The sequence below is a fragment of the Coregonus clupeaformis genome, chromosome 37, assembly GCF_020615455.1.
Source record: "Coregonus clupeaformis isolate EN_2021a chromosome 37, ASM2061545v1, whole genome shotgun sequence".
Taxonomy (NCBI): domain Eukaryota; kingdom Metazoa; phylum Chordata; class Actinopteri; order Salmoniformes; family Salmonidae; genus Coregonus; species Coregonus clupeaformis.
In genome coordinates, this window is record NC_059228.1 from 1,140,387 (window position 1) to 1,160,633 (window position 20,247).

At 43.9% G+C, this 20,247-nt stretch overlaps 1 protein-coding gene across 4 annotated transcripts in view; it reads right to left on the minus strand.

Annotated features, from left to right (window-relative positions):
- smoc2 (SPARC related modular calcium binding 2) overlaps positions 1-20,247 on the minus strand; it is an 89,993-nt gene that overhangs the window by 61,531 nt on the left and 8,215 nt on the right. For all 4 annotated transcript variants that reach the window (XM_041866145.2, XM_041866144.2, XM_041866142.2 and 1 more), the window contains exons 2-3: positions 4,727-4,889; positions 845-951 (exon numbers count right to left, since the gene is read on the minus strand). In XM_041866145.2, the coding sequence (XP_041722079.1) occupies positions 845-951; positions 4,727-4,889 (270 nt within the window). The remainder of the gene's footprint in view (positions 1-844; positions 952-4,726; positions 4,890-20,247) is intronic.

Below are 20,247 nucleotides of genomic sequence, written 5' to 3' on the forward strand. Positions count from 1 at the left end.
CTAGTGCACTTGAAAAGCTGAATCAGGAGAGTTACAACTGTGGTTGGAACGAAAACCTACAGGAGAGTAGCTCTTCAGGAACATGGTTGGAAAGCCCTGATATAGGCCAATTTCCACGAGTGTAAGGAGTGCTTTCTATCAGAATCAACTCATGCAGTTAATTGTTTGGTTAATTGTTTAAATTGTGTGTTAATTGAGATTGGTTAAGATTTGCATGGCAGGTCACACTCCAAGTGTACCTAAATAGTTAATTGCTCAACCCAGAGTGTAAAACAGGTGTGTTCAGTTTGTTCTAGAACCATGTGAGGTTGTTTTTAGAACCTTTGAACTGCCAATCTGTTTTGTTTTATATTGCTACTTTTTCACAATAACTCAAGTTTTATTCTCATTGTATTTCTAAAGCCTTTAAGTGCACAAGGCGACTGACAGCCTTGTCACAAACACCAAATAACTACAGTATCATCATATGTACAGTAAAGGCATAATCTATATCAGTGTTTCCCAAACCTGTCCTCGAATACCCCCAGTGATTCCGCATATTTGATATATAGAACTAACACACCTGATTAAGTTCTGGAATATATAGCCTAGCAGTTAAGAGCATTGGACCAGTAACCGAAAGGTCGCTGGTTCGAATCCCCGAGCCGACTAGGTGAACAATCTGTTGATGTGCAATGGAGCAATGCACTTAACCCTAATTGCTCATGTAAGTCGCTCTGGATAAGAGTGTCTGCTAAATGACTAAAATGTAAAAAAATATATACAATATTTGAAACGGCTGGGGGTACTCGAGGAGAGGATTGAGAAATGCTGATCTAGCTCCTATAATTGCACTCTCTCTTACCTCACTGTATGTTCCGTCTGGGTTGCAGACAGGTACAAACACCTGAGGGAAGACCTTCTTGGCCTGCTGCTCCGTGTACCTCTTCTCTGCCACACATCTGGATGTATCTGGAGCACAGACATCATAATCATCACACGTCCAATAATCCAACCAACCATATACTAAACTATAATCCAACCAATCATATAATAAACGAAACAATAATCCAACCAATCAAATAATAATCTAACCAATCATATAATAAATTATATAATATTTCAACCAAAAACAACTAGGCTGGGATTCAATCCAATCCACGCTTGACATTTTAAGGTAATTTCCGATTGAGCCCACATGCGCAGCGTTTACCGTGAATGCGATCTATGTGAACTTCGGGGAAAATGCCTTTAAAAGCATCATTGTCGGCTGTTCAGTGCAGTGCCCTACTGTCTGGGCAACAGAAATCATAACAATCATTGCATGAGTGGACAGCCTCGAACACAACAAGAATCCAACTAGTCATTTCTTCATGAGGGTTTCAAATACTTGAATAGTTGAAATATTCATGCATTTTATGACATTCACTAAAAAGCCAAGACAAAAAATATGGTTAAAAGACAGAGGGAGACGTTGAATCACATATTCATATTATGAAGAGAGGAAAGAGAAAGAAAGACTGAGACAGAGGGGAAATAATTCAAGCTGTTTCGGAAGTGGCAGATGCTCGTGTGGCTGGGAATCGAACCAACATCGCCATCTTATTAGGAGCAGACAGGCCTCTGCACCAGCCAGTCCAATGGCCAAGTGGTAAAGCCATTACGGGGCTGGACAGATCACTCTCCCTCTCTCTCCTGGAGTACATTCCAGTCTCGGCCTAGCTCAGAAAAGGGCTGATGCACGGGAAAAATTGTCTGGATGGTCGGAACGTTGGGATGTCCATCTCTTCACTCTCTCTAAACCCCACTGCTCTCTCGCTCTCTCTCTCTCTCTCTCTCTCTCTCTCTCTCTCTCTCTCTCTCTCTCTCTCTCTCTCTCTCTCTCTCTCTCTCTCTCTCTCTCTCTCTCTCTCTCTCTCTCTCTCTCTCTCTCTCTCTCTACCCCATTCTCTAGACTCACTCCATCTCTCTTCTTCTCTGTCTCTCTTTAAACCCCACTCCAAAACAGTTTAGGCTCTGGTCACTTCTTTTTTCTCTCCTGGCCTTTAAGGGTTCCTGGACGTAAAAACGGGTCATATTTTTCTTCTCATACGGTAATGGCCTCAGATCAGATTGCCCTGTCAGGAGCTATAGTGGATGGTGTGTTGATGCCACAGCGACTATTACTATGTGTGACACATTACCCATAATGCAAACCTGGCTGGCTGGTTCAAATCAAGTGAAAACAATGACGCATGCTAAAACGTTTAAAAGTTGTCTCCAGTCTGGTGAGGAGGCTCTTTGTCGCTGGTCCATTAGAGGGAGAAGGAGAGAAAGTGTGCTGGTTTATTTCAGTGTGTGTGTGTGTGTGTGTGCACACCACTGTCACTGGCGTGGAAGAGGGGGCAAGGCAAGACAATGTTCCAGAGGGAGGGAAACAGGGACTCAAGGAGAAGCTTGTCTAAAGTTAGCTTCAGTGGAAAAACCCCAAACCTCTCGTACTTCACTAGTGGGCTCCGACCAAATACCCGACGACTGGAAAAAATGACAGGACAGTTGAATCATCTGAGCTCTGCTCTGTGATAGAAAACAAATGTGATGCCAGTCTCGCCATTCCCGCCATCCCGAACGCACAAACCCAACTCTGTGCTTCCAGTGCCGCCTAGTCGCTGCTGACCTCTGGGTTATGTCTGGTCCCGACTGGCCTGGGCTTCAGTCTGGAAAAGTCACTTTGTGTGTCTTGCCACAAGGAATGGATGGGGTTTTAGACTCCCCAGCCTCTATGTTATTTATGCATACAATAGGACTTTCATGGACCCTCGTCCCTTTCAGCCCTCCTAGCTGGAATCCTCCATTCTCTCTCCTCCCTCTCTTTGTTGGCCACATCCAGATGTCCCGCTCAAAGCAGTTGCCGTGGCAACCCAGCACAAGCATAAAATCGGAAAAAGAGGTTTTTGTCATATGAAGTTTTTTTATTTTTTTGCAGCAAGGGACAGATTGGCCATCTGGCAATTCTGACAAATGCCGGATGGGCTGGATAATTTTTTTGTTGGGTGGGCTGGTCGAAATTGACACCCCAAAAATATATTTTAAATATAAAATAAAAACATGTAAAAGGTGACATGGCCGGCAGCAAATATGTTACAAATCCAATTTGCACAATATGTTACAAATTTGTTGTGCTTAAGATCCCAGAGTGCATATTTTAATGTATTTTGAGTTTCCACTTCCTCAGGTGTTGAACCCCAAATTAATTATCCTATGATATTAGTTAGTGTACGTAAATATGTAATTCATCTCTATTGAACAAAAAATAAATCTGGAAATTCTGGAGTCCTATTTTGACAGTAAAATATAGCAACTATAGTCTAATTGTCATCCCAAAATTCATGACAATAACTGTATTAGGTTGCACATCAAAATATATTGAATCATGCATTCCTGCTTGGACGTATTAGATTAAACAATTGATGTCTATTTATTGCACTTCCTAATAAAGCACTATGAATTACTTTATAAGATGATTACTCATGATTTGGGTCCGACCAAATCATGGGCTGGTGTCACAAACTGTAGAAGTTAGTGGCACCAGTGACACCAGGGGAAAATGTTAGTCTGGAGCCCTGTATTAGTAATTAACACTTAATGTAGGTGTTGATTCAGGGGAACAGATATCCAGGCACACATTTGCAATATAGCCCAAGTTGTTTGCTTGGCATTTATAACGTATAAGGCTTAAGCAGAGTGACAGTGTGACACAGTGTGACAGGATAGAAGATGCTGAGATAGATAGAGAGCACAACAGGGAGGCAAACAAAGGTCAGTTGGCGGCCCGCGCATTGATGTGTGCAGGTGTGGATAATATGCCAGGGCCGAATTCTTGTCCAAGTCCGCCCCTTCTCATAATCCTCCCGTTACTTTCGAGTGAGTGCAGCAGAGGAGGAGGAGGTGCGGAATAGGGGGTGCTGGGATTGTATGGGGTCTTCCTGCCACCACTTGCACAATGTGTGGGTCTGTGAGCCGCCTGACCTTGTTGGGTTCCGATTGCATTACGCTTTTCATCCCAAATCCGCCATCGGTCCCATATGTCTGTGCTAGCATGCATATATAATCTATATAATGAAAACGACCCCATTAACTCCTGTCAAGGCATTTCATTCATATACCTCTCACATAATTTATTCTGTTCCATCAGACGGAGGATAAAACATCTGTTTCTAATCAATGAGGATGCTTGACATTGTGATTGGATAGAAAGCAAAGGAAATCATGCTAAAAGAAACATAAAGCAAAGGTGAAACAATGTTGCAGGATACACATCCTGCAACACATATACACATCTAATACAAATCATTCAAGAATTTCATTAACGCAATAAACTAGAATAGTGTTCATTCTTCTACACTTCGACTGTCTACACTTTTACCTACCAATTATCCTTTCATCATCTCTCAAGTTAGACTTATTATACCACAAAGATAACTACTTTAATTATTTTTATTAATTATTAACTACTAAATAACACTTTTAAAACATTGATGGGGAGTTGGGAACTTGCCCTGTATAATACATGACTAGTAGCTACAGCACGAACCTATAAGACCAAACCAGTGGATTTCACTTTCCATTCTACTCTCTATAGGCCTGTGTCAACTCCAGTTGTCATCCCAGTACTCAAAGAATCAATTATGCTGAAATGAAGTTTCTGCTGTGACCCGGGGCGCATTTGCGAGGCTCCGCGGGGCTGAAGCGTGACTCGTGACCTGACCTTTGCATGGCCCTCGGATGACCTCCAGCTGGGGGTCTCGGCACTTGGCACGGAGGAACTCGCAGCGCGATGAGAAGGTCCTGCCGTCCGACGCGCACAGGGGCTTCCTGGGACCACCAGTACACTCCATGTTACACTCCTTATCCTGCTCCACCCGCAGAAACTGAGAGAGAAGGGAAGGAGAGGGAGGGAGGGAGAGGCAAGAAGGAGAGATGTAGAGAAAGGGAGATAAAGACATTGAGAAAGATAGAGAGGAGAAAGGGACAGAATTAAGAGAGAAGTGTTAAACATGTCAAGAAAGCATTACATTGAATCATTTCATTGACCTCTCTGCCAAAACAGTTTAATCTTCTCAAGCAGCAGGTGTGATTTCAAAGGGATTTACAGTAGGCAGCCTAAATACAGGGTGTGATTGGGGCCCGTGTAGGGGCATATGCCTTGCAGAACCATATTGAGAGACTCTTATGCCAGCAAGGTAAAGCTGTCCATTCATTGCCTAAACCAAATATAGCAATTGAAAGTTCCTTTTTAGCAGTCTTTTATAGCCGTTATTGGTGGTAAAAAAACAAAACAAGCGTAACATCCTCTCGTTGATATACAACCACACAGACACCCTGATGAAACAGGTCCCCTGTAGCTCAGTTGATAGAGCATGGCGCTTGCAACGCCAGGGTTGTGGGTTTGTTTCCAATGGGGGGCCAGTATGAAAATGTATGCACTCACTAACTGTAAGTCGCTCTGGATAAGAGCGTCTGCTAAATGACTAAAATGTAAAAATGTAATGAAACTGTCTCTATCACAGGACCGAGGAGAAGCTGTCAGTCACAGGGAGTAGCCATGCCGTGTCTTGTCCCGGGGGTGAGGGGGTGGAGGGGAGCTGGATCAGACTTGAGTGACGCTTCCTCCTTGCCTTTTTTTCGTGCCAACACCTGCGCAGGAATTCACCTGAAATCCCTCCTGAGTCCCGATGGATGTTTGACTGAGGCATGAAAAGAGAACAACGAGGATGCAGCCTCCTGGCTGAACGCGTCGGATCACCTGTGTCAATGCCACCATTGTGTCTGCCCACCGCAAACTGAAACCCCCTCGCTGGTCCACACAAAGGAGCGGGCAACAGGCTGTGACTGCTACAATGAATGGAAAGACACTGAATGAGCGAGTGGCTAAATAATCTAGAAGTCTTTATGTTTTTGTGTGACTTACTGTATGAGTGTATGGGTTTTCATAGTGTTGGCTTGAATCTTGCATGTTCTATAAGATATTCAGGTGGATTGAATGGTGAAAACAAACTGTTTTATGCCCTCTCCTGTCTCCAGAGCACACGCAGGTGCTGTTTTCATTTAAATCCAATAGTAAATGCCTGTCCTCTCCTGACGCTTGAAATCTTTTGCATCTCAAGTCATGTAAATATTGGACCACTCAAAATAAACACTAACAGTTTTTTGTTTGAGTTGTCATTGTAGGTACGCACACATGCACATACAGTATGCACACTCCTGAACAGCCATCCCCTCCAACACCCACACACACCTACATCTACAAGTTACCTACAAAATATAAATCCATTGTTAGCGATCAAGTGACAGGGTAGCGGGCCTAGAGAGATGAAAAAGGACACGTCATCCATATAGGTGGACGGAATGATCACTAATAAAAAAATTAGCTGTGTCTGACATGTAACAAATGAAGAGAGATTTGACGTGCCGAGGGTTTAGGGTTGTTAGCAGATGGGCCTATAACTGTGCTCAGACGAGGAGAGCTGGAGGGGCTGCACTGCACCTGGAAGAGCGCTAGCCTGGATCACGGCATCGCCCATGGCCGGGGGAGACAACCCCCTCTGTCATCTCTGATCATAAATCTCCCAGGGAGGAATCAGAAGAGAGAGGCCAGTTGGAACACATTGAGAAAGAGAGAGGAGCCATGAGGGAAGACTTGGATTAAATGAAAAAATATATTTATTTATTTTTACAAGCCCCCGTCTTTCGGTCTGTCTTGCTTTCTTCCCCGGCTGCCTTTAAACTGCTGTGTTGTCATTCTTAAAAGAAAACATTGATCTGGAAAGCTAAAGGGAGTAGAGGAGATGAGACGGTGGAATAAAATGTCTGCACGTGCTGCAGGGGCCCCAACGTCTGTTTTCACAAACACACCCTGTGTCTGAGTCACGACTACACAGTCTCTGCAGCCTTCCTTTCTCCCCCCCTCCTCCTCCTCCTCCTCCCCCTCTCACCCACTTGGAATACTATCTTCTGGATTGGGAGATAAAAGATTGTCAGTGAATCTTTTAAGCCCACTTCCTCTGTCTTGATTCTTCTTTTACTGATCTATGCAAAACATCCATCTGAATGTTCATCAAATTTATGAATATCATCTCGAGAAGAAAAGAGGAGAGTTTGTTGCCCATTTCTGAGTGTGTTGGGGGTCTATCCCTGACCCCCCTTCTCCTCCTCCATGTCTCTCATCTCTCAGTTTCTTGGATCGTCTGCACCACTGCTTCTGACTGACAGTCTCCCACAGTCTTGGGTCAGAGAACTCTCTCACCCCCTCCCTCCTTCCTTCCCCCCTCCTCCCTCGCTGTCTTCCCTTCCCATCGTACAGCAACAACATCTCCCATTAGGGCTTTCCCTTGCAGCTGTGACCTCCGTGCACCCGGCCGCTCTCTTTCACAGCTCCCCGTCACATAAAGGGCAGGAGGCAAGAAAGACTGGGCAGAAAATGGCTTTCTCCAAGACCACAGCTCTGACAATGATCAGTCTGTGTGTCCTCCAGACTTTAACCTAAACCCAGCCCACCATGGCAGGCTAGCAGCCCCAGAGCCCCACCACAGCCCAGAGTGCTACTTCTGCTGCCCACCTAGAGAACCAGACCAGACCACCATTATCATTATCACCCACAGCCAGTGGGCCTGACACTCCCCTGACATCTCACTCCAACCTCATGGCGACCATCACACACCGTAACAGGGCCTGGGCCACAGTGTGATGGCTTGTCCACTGCCTCCCCACTGGGCACAGACGTCAACTCAACGTCTATTCCACGTTGGCATAAAGTAATTTCATTGAAATGACGTGGAAACAATGTTGATTCAACCAGTGTGTGCCCAGTGGGTCTGCTACAGCTAAGTGCATGTCTCTGCCCTCCACTCTGCTGTGACTTACGACTTCTTCATAGAAGGAGAAGAAGAGAATTCATGCAAGACAGACAGACCACTTGTTGTGGCTTGAGTCCTTTTCATGTACCCTTTTGATGTGCCCAGTTCTCTCCGTCTTTCTAGTCTGTGTGTCATTTTTATTCTCTTTTCTTAATCGCTGTTGGAAGAGGCTTTTTGCATCTGCTAAAATAATGCAATAAGAGGTTTGAAGAAAAAAGAAGGGGGGATTGAGAAAGGGCGCGGGTGTGAGAGAGGGGATTTTTTTTTTTCTAAGACCAACCAGCATACAAATCAAATCCTATTACCTCCCCTGGCTCTACGGCATTGTGGGATTGAATGGAGTGGTCTGGAGGCGAAGCTCCAGCAGAGAGCACATTGTAGCCCAATGAGGGCCTTCTGGGCTGAGGTGCCCCCTCTTCCACTGCCCCGAGAGGCCCCTCACACCACGGCCCCGAACAGTCAATGGGGGCCCCAGCTGAGAGCCGTTGCAAACGTGTTAAATCGCCTTGGCGGGAGTTTCCTGCACCACCGCTTGGATGCAAAGGAGATCATTAGTTTCCAGAATGGTGGAAAGGGAAGAAAGTGACAGCTTTTTAACCAGGCTATTAACTCAATCAAAGGCAAAGGCGTTTAATTGCTGTGAAAGATGTTAAAAATACAAAAAAGAAAGGGAAAGAAAAGAGAAAGCTGCGAAAGGCCGCTGGTAGTCATGTGAGAATTAAAAGAAAAGTAAAGAAATGTGGGCAGGTGCTACGTTTCGTGAATGAGAAGGGGCAATAGAGGCCATGTGTTATGTTAAAGCATGATTTTTTTTTTACAGGTTTATGCCAGAGGCAGGCATTGTTCTACATGTTCTTATCCAATTTAAACACAATTCCAGACAGGTCTAACAGCTTTCACAGTACAATGACAAAAACATAACCTACCCAGGAACAACATAAGTGGCACATTGTTCAGCTGCCTATTAACATTAAGAGGGCATTGACAAATGTTTTAGGCAGAGAACGTAACGTTATGACTATAACTAGTGTTCCCTGAAGGAGGGAAACGAGGTACAATATACTATGGGGAGCCGCACTCTCGCGATTTTGATTGAAGGATCTACAATCACGCCTGACAAGGCCAATGATATCCCCGCCTTGCTGGAAGCCCTGCCTTCCACAGGTGATAAGCGTGAGGCTTGGATTCATTCTTTAAATCTAATACCGCTCTTCACCGAGCCCAGTAACGGGCGGCATGGGGACAAACAGGCGTTGTACCTCGTTTCCCTCCTTCAAGTAACAGTAGTTATAGTCATAACATTACGTTCCCTTTCAGTCAGTCAACTTCGGTACAACATACTATGGGGAAATATAATCATGCCCCAAGCCGACCCCAATGGATACTAAATTAAACAGCCATGGCAGACCATCAAGACCTGACCCAGCCAGATGCGGCAGTCTGGGTATTGCGCACAAGGCGCACTGCTTAGTGGCTTTCCCCTGTCAAAGCCGTAAGCACACTGTGGGCTACACTGGGAGCAGTGACATCCAAACAATAAAACCTCACAAAAGTGTGTGGTGATGCCTAAATTCGGCGCAGCACAAATATCTCCTACAGTCCACCCTTTAAACAACGTCCAAGACGCTGCCAGACCCCTGGTGGAGTGGGTGCGTACACCGCTAGGTAACCCTTACCCCTTGCTGCTATATGCCAGGGAGATAGCCTCCGCAATCCAGTGGGAGAGACGCTGCTCATAGAGCGCCCTGCCGCGAGCTGGATTAGCAAAACAGACAAAAAGCTGGTCACATAACCGGCTATCCCGGGTCCATTCAATGTATGTGAGTAAAGTTCGCACCCGACACAGGGCATGTAACCTCTGTTGCTCTTCAGAAGCAAAAGGAGGCAGGGAAAAGGGAAATAGCCCAAAGCTAAGGACCTGGGCCCGGTTGCATGAAATATCTTAAGTGTTTCTCTTAAGGGTTTACCTTAAGGAATAATTTTCCCTTACCTAAGGGAATTGTTTAAGGGTGTTGCATAGAGCCCCTCAAACATTTTCCTTAGGTAAGTGCATACTTAAGTGGTTTTACAGTAGTTTGAAGGCATGCACGGCAGAAAGAGTGTCTGGTTAAAATGGAGATGGCCTGATTCACTGACTAAACATCTCCTCAAAGAAATCACATTTATTTTGGGAGATTCAGAAGATAATAAAACACGTCTCTTTTAGTTACTTTTTTCTCAACTATTACTTTCTAATGTTAGCCTACCTCAACACAACTTGGATTTGGCTTGGAAACATGGTAACATTTAAAAAGAAGGCAAATAATTAATAGGAAAACTTTTTGTCATGATTGTGATGTCGCCATATTAACTTTAGATGCAGTATAACTTTAGCCAGCTAACTAAGATTGAGGGGACCATTGTATTTTAGCTAGCTAACATTAGCATTGCTAGCTATTTTTGACGAACTTTGCTCGTAACAGAAATGGCAAAGTTGTTTCCTACTAATTATTTGCCTACTTTAACAATGTCATCGTAAGTTAGTGTAATTCAGACAAAATAGTCACATTAGCCTCCGAGGTGCAACCCATGTCTCTAGGGCACAAATACATATTGGATGCAGCTATGGTGGTACTAGCTAACTCATGTCTGACTACAACAGTGTACTAACTAGCAGCAACAAACTCAAACCAACCCAGGGCCATAGCAAAACATGTCACAGTTGGTTGCATAATGTAACGGCGTCACCGATCTGAATCTAATACAATCTGGAGCCAGTCAGTCTACATCTGTAATGGGTGGTCCTCTGTATCTCAATTGGTAGAGCATGGCGCTTGTAACGCCAGGGTAGTGGGTTCGATCCCCGGGACCACCCATATGTAAAAATGTATGCACACATGACTGTAAGTCGCTTTGGATAAAAGCGACTGCTAAATGGCATATTATTATTAAAGCATAGAAATAGCTTCCAAATGAGATTACATTATTTCTCAAGCTATGTTTATAATTGAGGGATGATGACAATCGTTGACCCTGTTTTCCTGTTAGACAAAGTGCACAGTTGGGTGTCAGACGGATCCCCTGGTCAAGAATAGATGCCGGGACCTACCAGAAGGAGCAAAGGTGGGTATCAAAACATATCCAGCAATGTGATTGCAATGGTTTAGAGACCTCCGAAAAGCATTCCATTCACTGTTTACTTGCGATTTTCACAGCTTGTCAGGCAAGACCTCAGAATAAAAGTGTGTAATGCGGCACAAGTACCCTTGTGACACCTCCTCCATTGTTGCCAGAGTCTCCCTCGACTCTTATGAAAACGACAAGCCATCATGAGGCCTCTGACAGTGAGCCGAGTTGCTGCCCTGATGACACAGACGGCTTCATCAACAACGGCAGGTAATGTGTGTTATGTGAAAAGTTGTATTAAAAAATACCCGGCTTGATAAAATAATAGTCTAATTTCCCAGCCAAGCAGATACAACTAGTACAGTAATTTTCGTTCTGAAATGCATTAGCAAAAAGCTTTCTCCTTTCTTTAGAACAAAATGCAATTTACTACTTGGCTGTCTAATATATCACCCTGTCACAGGCCCTCTCAGTCAACACCACCTCATATCATTGCCTGCTGCAGTTGATCAAGAGATGTCCAGTTTGCAACCGAACATGCAGCATAGAGAAGACCAGCAAGGGGGCCCTCATCAGCATCATGCAAACATGCCCTTGCTGTGAGCGTTCTTATAAATTGAACAGTCAGCCACATGTTGGCAAGTATCCGGCCAACATGTACAAATACAGAAGATAACCCACTTCATTACTTTGATACATTTGATAACCCAATTGTGAAACATAATTCATGTAAACTGACATTTGTTTCTTATGTTCTACTTCTTTGATGCATATAATGTCCAGGGCATAATTTAGCCTGGTGGAACCTGCCTGATCGCTGAGTTCACCAGTCTATTTCACTTCACATTTTATGATATCTGAAGTGAAATAGAAAGGTGAACGTAGTGATCAGGTTGGTTTCACCAGGCTAATCGGAACCACCATTGATAATGTAATCAATGCTTTGTGTGTTTTGAAAAATAAAAATTAAATGCATTATGAAATAACGTAACAATGATTTTAGAGCTTTTTAATGGAAATTCCAAAGCCAAAAATAGTGAACATTGAATTGCCAAAACAATGAAAATATTCCATTGCCTCTGATCAGGTCCACATTGGGTAGACATCAGTAGAAAAATAGGAAATTATTTCAGTTGTGTATATTACTTAGTTTTAATTTGATGACTTTATATTTTTCATTCCTTAAAGTAATAATCTCATCTCTGCTCAGGAGCTAGCAGTCAGCCAGCCAGGCCATCTAACATTATGTCCTCCCCAAACTGTACTGTCTTTAGTCATCTTATTTAGCTAGCCTGCAGAGCTCTGATGAAATAATTTTACTAGTTCTTCAAAGTAGATAAGGCATACTTTTACGAACTGTCTCTGTCCCTCTCCTGTTGTGTTGTGTACATTCCTCTCTCATGTGGTTTATGTGTATCTAACCTAACGTAGCAGCCGTAAAAGTGTATCCGTCCAGACATCTGTATACTGTACATGAGAAGACTCTTATTGTCCCTAAGGCGGGAAGGCAGGATACAAGCTTAGGTCCAAAATAAGCCCATAGAAATGCATTGGGCTTATTTTGACAGATTCACTTCGTCTGTTCCTCTCTGATCTATCTAAACCGGAAAAAACAGGCGCAATGGATTATGGTCATTGTAGTTAATTACTATTTTTCTGCGCTGAACTAGGTTGAATATTTGTGCTATAAAAACTACAACTCCCTTCAGCCCAGCATCCCACATAGTTCTAGACTTGATTTATTTTGTGAATGATTTGATTTCCTCTCTAGAGTAACGGTGCATTGGGCTCACAAAAGAAAAAAACGTGATGGAATTCATGCAATTGAACCGACGATGGTCAATTAGTTGTTTAATAGCCCCCAAAAATTATATGTTGGTTAATCGCTCAGAACTACCGACCAGTATCTTTGATGAGGGGCCAGGAGCTGATCTACGCTGCTATGCCCGTCAATGGTGCTCTGGCAAAGACCTCACCTCTTGCCTGCTCACAATGGCCGTCGATGGGGAGAACAGAATTAGGTAGGTTTAGTCTGACTTGTTCAAACTTCAACATAGTATATGTTTGTGTCAGATATCACCTATACCTAACTGCCATTGGTAATAGAACAGTGACTGTATGTACAATACCAGTTAAAAGTTTGGACACACCTACTAATTCAAGGGTTTTTTTTTATATTTACTATTTTCTACATTGTAGAATAATAGTGAAGACATCAAAACTATGAAATAACACATATGGAATCATGTACTAACCAAAAAAGTGTTAAACAAATACAAATATATTAGAGATTTGAAATTATTCAAATAGCCACCCTTTGCCTTGATGACAGCTTTGCACACTCTTGGCATTCTCTCAACCAGCTTCACCTGGAATGCTTTTCCAACAGTCTTGAAGGAGTTCCCAACATATGCTTAGCACTTGTTCGCTGCTTTTCCATCACTCTGCCGTCTGACTCATCCCAAACCATCTCAATTGGGTTGAGGTCGGGGGATTGTGGAGGCCAGGTCATCTGATGCAGCACTCCCTCACTCTCCTTCTTGGTAAAATAGCCCTTAAACAGCCTGGAGGTCGGTTGGGTCATTGTCCTGTTGAAAAACTAATTATAGTCCCACTAAGACCAAACTAGATCGGATGGCGTATCACTGCAGAATGCTGTGGTAGCCATGCTGGTTAAGTGTGCCTTGAATTCTAAATCAATCACAGACATGGTCACCAGCAAGGCACCCCCACACCATAACACCTCCTCCTCCATGCTTTACGGTGGGAACTACACATGCAGAGATCATCCGTTCACCCACACTGCGTCTCACAAAGACACGGCGGTTGGAGCCAAAAATCTCCAATTTGGACTCCAGACCAAAGGACAAATTTCCACCGGTCTAATGTCCACTGCTCATGTTTTTTGGCCCAAGCAGGTCTCTTCTTATTATTGGTGTCCTTTAGTAGTGATTTCTTTGCAGCCAAACTTTTGACTGGTAGTGTGTGTTCACAGATGCATGAGATGCAGAGAGACCTGGCACTCATCAACTCAACACATCCACAATGAGATGATTACTAATAATACAGTACAGCACAAATGTCCAGTAATAGTAACACTCTTTTCATTCCATGTGTCACTGATGAAATCTGCCTCAACTCTTCCTATTTCTGCAGATGGACTGGAGATGCTTTTGCCAGACGGCAGCCTCAGTCGTTTGATTGGGACAATAGTTGGGTAGGTTTTATTTGACCTGTTCAATCTTCAACATAGTACTTGTTTGTGTGTCAGATACTCTATTACCTATCCTAACTGCCATTGGTAATATAACACATACACTATGTGTGTGTGTTCACAGAAACATGTATGGAGCCAGCACATGGAGACTTGCAAGATGATGTGATGAAGTCCAGACTGACAGACGGGCTTGATACTGATGTCTCTGAATGGCGAGAGACCTGGCACTCGGCATAACATTTTTACTAGACACCTTTTACTTGTATTGTCTTTTTTATTATTGAACTGAATGGTATCAGTCAATATGGGGAGGGAGAAACTCTGTGTATTCTGCACCAGGATCAGATAACTCCTGTTGTATATGGGACACCACACAGGAAGGTATGACCACTCTGTTTGCCAAGGTAGCCCCATTACCACCAGACAAAAAACTGTGAATGGCAATGAAAGATGAAAGGTGTTGTTATATTAGCAGAACACTTACTCTATGGTATTATGTAAAGGTTTGTTTATTAGACATGGACCTGTTTCTACATTTGAAAGTTATCAAAACACTTTGTTTAGAATGTCTACATAAATTCAGCAATTCCATTCTTCTCATATTACTCTGTAGGCTACTGACCTATTCAAATCTTCCTCCAGCATCTCACCATGCATCTCCTTGTAGTTATTGAACTCAAACTGAAGGAGGTTGGTTTGTTGTTATTAAGTGGGGGGAAACAGCTGCGGGCAAGGTTCTGACAGATGGGTGTGTCTTGGTGGTGGCAAGGACACACCCAAGAAGCACCCACATCAAACCACATCCCCAAGCCATCTCACGTTTGGCTTGTCATGGCCACAAGCATTTCTTGATGAGCAAGCCAAAAAATGAGGCCAAATCAGCGGGTGCAGTTCCACTTTAAATTTAAGGAAACTTTAAGGGAAAAGATAAAGGGAAAATTAACTTAAGATGTTTTATGCAACCGGGCCTATAGGTTATAGCCATGACTTTCGGGTCGAAGGTCGCATTTAGACAACGTCACCTTAGAGTTGCCGGGATGAACAGAGTACAAGAAGTGTGTATGGATAACGTGTGGAGGTCCCCAACACGTTTAGCCGAGGACAAAGCCATGAGCAGGAAGGTTTTTTAGACGAGGGTCTTCAGATCCACCGACTCCAGAGGCTCAAAGGGGGACACAGTGCCTCCAAAACCAGCGCCAAGTCCCATGTGTGCGAAATAGGTTTAAAGACTGGTCTGATACAACGTACACCGTTCAGGAACCTCACAACCAGGAGGTGGGCCCCCGGTGTGGCTCCGTCAATTCCCACATGACACTCTGAGATTTGTATTTGTATTTTTTATGGATCCCCATTAGCTGCCGCCAAGGCAGCAGCTACTCTTCCTGGGGTCCAGCAAAATTAAGGCAGTTCATACAATTTTCAAAACATTACAATACATTCACAGATTTCACAACACACTGTGTGCTCTCAGGCAGCTACTCCACCACTAGCACATATTTACAGTACAAAATCCATGTGTACGTGTGTGTATAGTGCATATGTTATCGTGTGTGTGCATGTGTCTGCGCCTATGTTTGTGTTGCTTCACAGTCCCCTCTGTTCCATAAGTTTTTTTTATCTGTTTTTTAAATCTAATTTTACTACTTTCATCAGTTACTTGATGTGGAATAGAGTTCCATGTAGTCATGGCTCTATGTAGTGCTGTGCGCCTCCCATAGTCTGTTCTGGACTTGGGGACTGTGAAGAGACCTCTGGTGGCATGTCTTGTGGGGTATGCATGGGTGACCGAGCTGTGCACCAGTAGTTCAAACAGACAGCTCAGTGCATTCAACATGTCAATACCTCTCGTAAATAGTAGTGATGAAGTCAATCTCTCCTCCACTTTGAGCCAGGAGAGATTGACATGCATATTACTAATATTAGCTCTCTGTGTACATCCAAGGGCCAGCTGTGCTGCTCTGTTCTGAGCCAATTGCAATTTTACTAAGTCCTTTTTTATGGCACCTGACCACACTACTGAACAGTAGTCCAGGTGTGACAAAACTAGGGCCTGTAGGACCTGCCTTGTTGATAGTGTTGTTAAAAAGGTATTATGGACATACTTCTCCCCATCTCAGCTACTGTTGTATCAATGTTTTGACCATGACAGTTTACAATCCAGGGTTACTCCAAGCAGTTTAGTCACCTCAACTTGCTCAATTTTCACATGTATTACAATATTTAGTTGAGGTTTAGGGTTTAGTGAATGATTTGTCCCAAATACAATGCTTTTAGTTTTAGAAATATTTAGGACTAACTTATTCCTTGCCACCCACTCTGAAACTAACTGCAACTCTTTGTTAAGTGTTGCAGTCATTTCAGTCGCTGTAGTAGCTGAGATGTATAGTGTTAAGTAATCCGCATACATAGACACTCTGGCTTTACTCAAAGCCAGTGGCATGTCATTAGTAAAGATTGAAAAAAGTAATGGGCCTAGACAGCTGCCCTGGGGAATTCCTGATTCTACCTGGATTGTGTTGGAGAAGCTTCCATTAAAGAACACCCTCTGTGTTCTGTTAGGCAGGTAACTCTGTATCCACAAAATAGCAGGTGGAGTAAAGCCATAACACATACATTTTAGCAGCAGACTATGATCGATAATGTCAAAAGCCGCACTGAAGACTAACAAAACAGACCCCACAGTCTTTTTATCATCAATTTCTCTCAGCCAATCATCAGTCATTTGTGTAAGTGCTGTGCTTGTTGAATGTCCTTCCCTATAAGCGTGCTGAAAGTTTGTTGTCAATTTGTTTACTTTAACATAGCATTGTATCTGGTCAAACACAATTTTTTCCAATAGTTTACTAAGGGTTGGTAACAGGCTAGTTGGTCGGCTATTTGAGCTAGTAAAGGGGGCTTTACTATTCTTAGGTAGCGGAATGACTTGTGCTTCCCTCCAAGCCTGGGGGCACGCACATTCTAGTAGGCTTAAATTGAAAATATGGCAAATAGGTTTGGCAATACCATTATTATCCTCAGTAATTTTCCATCCAAGTTGTCAGACCCCAGTGGCTTGTCATTGTTGATAGACAACAATACTTTTTTCATCTCTTCCACATTCACTTTACGGAATTCAAAATTACAATGCTTGTCTTTCATAATTTGGTCAGATATACTTGGATGTGTAGTGTCAGCAATTGTTGCTGGCATGTCATGCCTAAGTTTGCTAATCTTGCCAATGAAAAAATCATTAAAGTAGTTGGCAATATCAGTTGGTTTTGTGATGGATGAGCCATCTGATTCAATGAATGATGGAGCTGAGTTTGCCCTTTTTCCCAAAATTTCATTTAAGGTGCTCCAAACTTTTTACTATCATTCTTTATGTCATTTATCTTTGTTTCATAGTGTAGTTTCTTCTTCTTTTTATTCAGTTTAGTCACATGATTTCTCAAATTGCAATATGTTTGCCAATCGGTTGTGCAGCCAGACTTATTTGCCATTCCTTTTGCCTCATCCCTCTCAACCATACAATTTCTAAATTCCTCATCAATCCACGGGGATTTAACCATTCTTACAGTCATTTTCTTAATAGGTGCATGCTTATTAGTAACTGGAATAAGCAATTTCATAAATGTGTCAAGTGCAGTGTCTGTTTGCTCCTCATTACACACCACGGACCAACATATATTCTTTACATCAACAACATAGGAATCACTACAAAACTTCTTGTATGACCTCTTATACACAATATTAGGCCCAGCCTTTGGAACTTTCCTAAATATGACTACTATATTGTGATCACTACATCCAATGGATTTGGATACTGCTTTCAAACAAATCTCTGCAGCATTAGTAAAGATATGATCAATACATGTTGATGACTTAATTCCTGTACTTTTTGTAACTACCCTTGTAGGTTGACTGATAACCTGAACCAGGTTGCAGGCACTTGTTACAGTTTGAAGCTTTCTCTTGAGTGGGCAGCCTGATGAAAGCCAGTCTATATTTAAATCACCCAGAAAGTATACCTCTCTATTGATATCACATACATTTACAAGCATTTCACACGTTATCCAGATACTGACTGTTAGCACTTGGTGGTCTATAGCAGCTTCCCACCAGAATGGGCTTTAGGTGAGGCAGATGAACCTGAGATAGCGGCCATGTACACTTTTAAGGTGGAGAATGCCCGCCCCTGCTCAAAAAGCTCCTGTAGGAACATAAGGATGTCCCTCATAGAGCACTGAAAAGTAACCAGCCCTTTACCATGGTACCAGAGCTCAAATGTTTTCCAGTTATACGCATACAACCCTCTCGCCTTTGGGGACTGGACGGTAGCAATAACATTCAGAGGTAAACCTCTAGCCATCAGATAGGCCCTCTTAAGGGCCAGGCACATAGGAACCTAATCTCCAGCCTTGCATTCCAAACCTGCCCATGCGCCTGGGACAACAGATCCCTGCGCAACGGGAGTTGCCACGGGTCCCCACCTAAAAGGCTAATGATCTATGCGAACCAAGGCTGCCTGGGCCAACGGGGAGCCACAAGAATCAATGATAAGCCCTTCCGGCGCACCCTCTCCAACGTGGGCTGAATCAGAACCACTGGCAGAAACGCGTAAAGGAGGATCCGTTCCCAATCGGGCACTCGGGTCCCTCATCGAGAAAAATAGACAACACTGCACGTTTTTCTCGTGATGCGTGAAGATCTTTGTCGGCCCTGCCGAACCTCTCCCATATCTGGGCAACCTCCCAGGGGTGTAGTCTCCACTCCTTGCGCAACAACACCTGGCCCCTCAAAACGGGCACGGAGGCCTCGGGAACAGTGGACGTGATGACGCCATAGAAAATTGTAGCCTGTACCCGACGTCCCTGTTCGCATGATCCATAGCAACGTTGCACATGGATGCTATTGATTGGAGGAGACAGTGAGCCTCCCGTCAAGTGCCATCTGAAGGCGCGGGACGCCACCTTGTGGACTGGGAGAGATTGGTTATTTTTCCCCTTCCACCACTCTCGACCACATGTGGAGAAGGGACACTTTTCATTAAACCCACATGTGAGAGACGCAACACTTTTGACACCTGTGAACACTGTGGAACTTTGGGTTGACAACTGTGTTATGCACTAAGGTTTGCCTGAAGCCCAGTCCACTATGGGTTCTGGGGCACCAGCAATCAGTGACGTACCCTGATTGGCAGTGCCCCTTGGGGGTACATCCACATAACAAATAGACGGAAAACCGCTATCATGAAGGTTTTCATACCCACCGGTCATAGGTACCGGTGTCACAGCACCTTGTAACCCAGCTGGAAAAAGGACAGACAGCTCTGAAAAAGCTGTCTGTCCTCTTTCTTATTCCCAGGAATGAAACCAATCGCCTATAAAACCCATTACCTGTATCACAAAACACCTTATAGGGACTAGTGAGCTACAGGCAGGAATCAGCATTTTTATCCCAGTAATGAGCCACCTATGGGGGAGGAGTGCCCCCTTGTGGACAGAGAGGGAATCGGCCAATTTATTACTCTCGCCCTGGGAGATTGATATACCCCTTGAACCCAATGAACACCATGGAACGCGGGGTAACAGAGGGGGCTTTAAACAAGGACAAGCTTCCAAACTAAGTTGTGTTTCCATGAGACTGTATAGCCTGGATGAAGCCCGGCCCCTTATGGACACAGGGGCTACGGCAATGACTGACGTAGCACCCCGTTTGGCAGTAACCAAACGTGGGGGCACTGATGTCACAGAAATGTTTTTGTGGAGGGGCTCACCAGTCGCTCAGACCCGTGCTAAGGCCCCTCGCTCCGGGGGTTACACGAGCCAAGTGCTCGGAGGCTGCCTTCTCATCGGAGGTGCCCGCAAGCCCCACTTCCTCCACTCCCTCCAACTCCAGGAATTGGAAATAGGAATGTGATTGCCTTAATGCCTAGATAAAGCTAGTAAGCTTAATTTGCCAGAAGTTATGCATGCTAACCGACTTTAGCCATGATGAGGCTTCTAGTCTAGCTAGCCTCTTTGACCGGAGCAAAATCTGTTTAGAATAACCAAGCGACTTAACGCTAGCTAC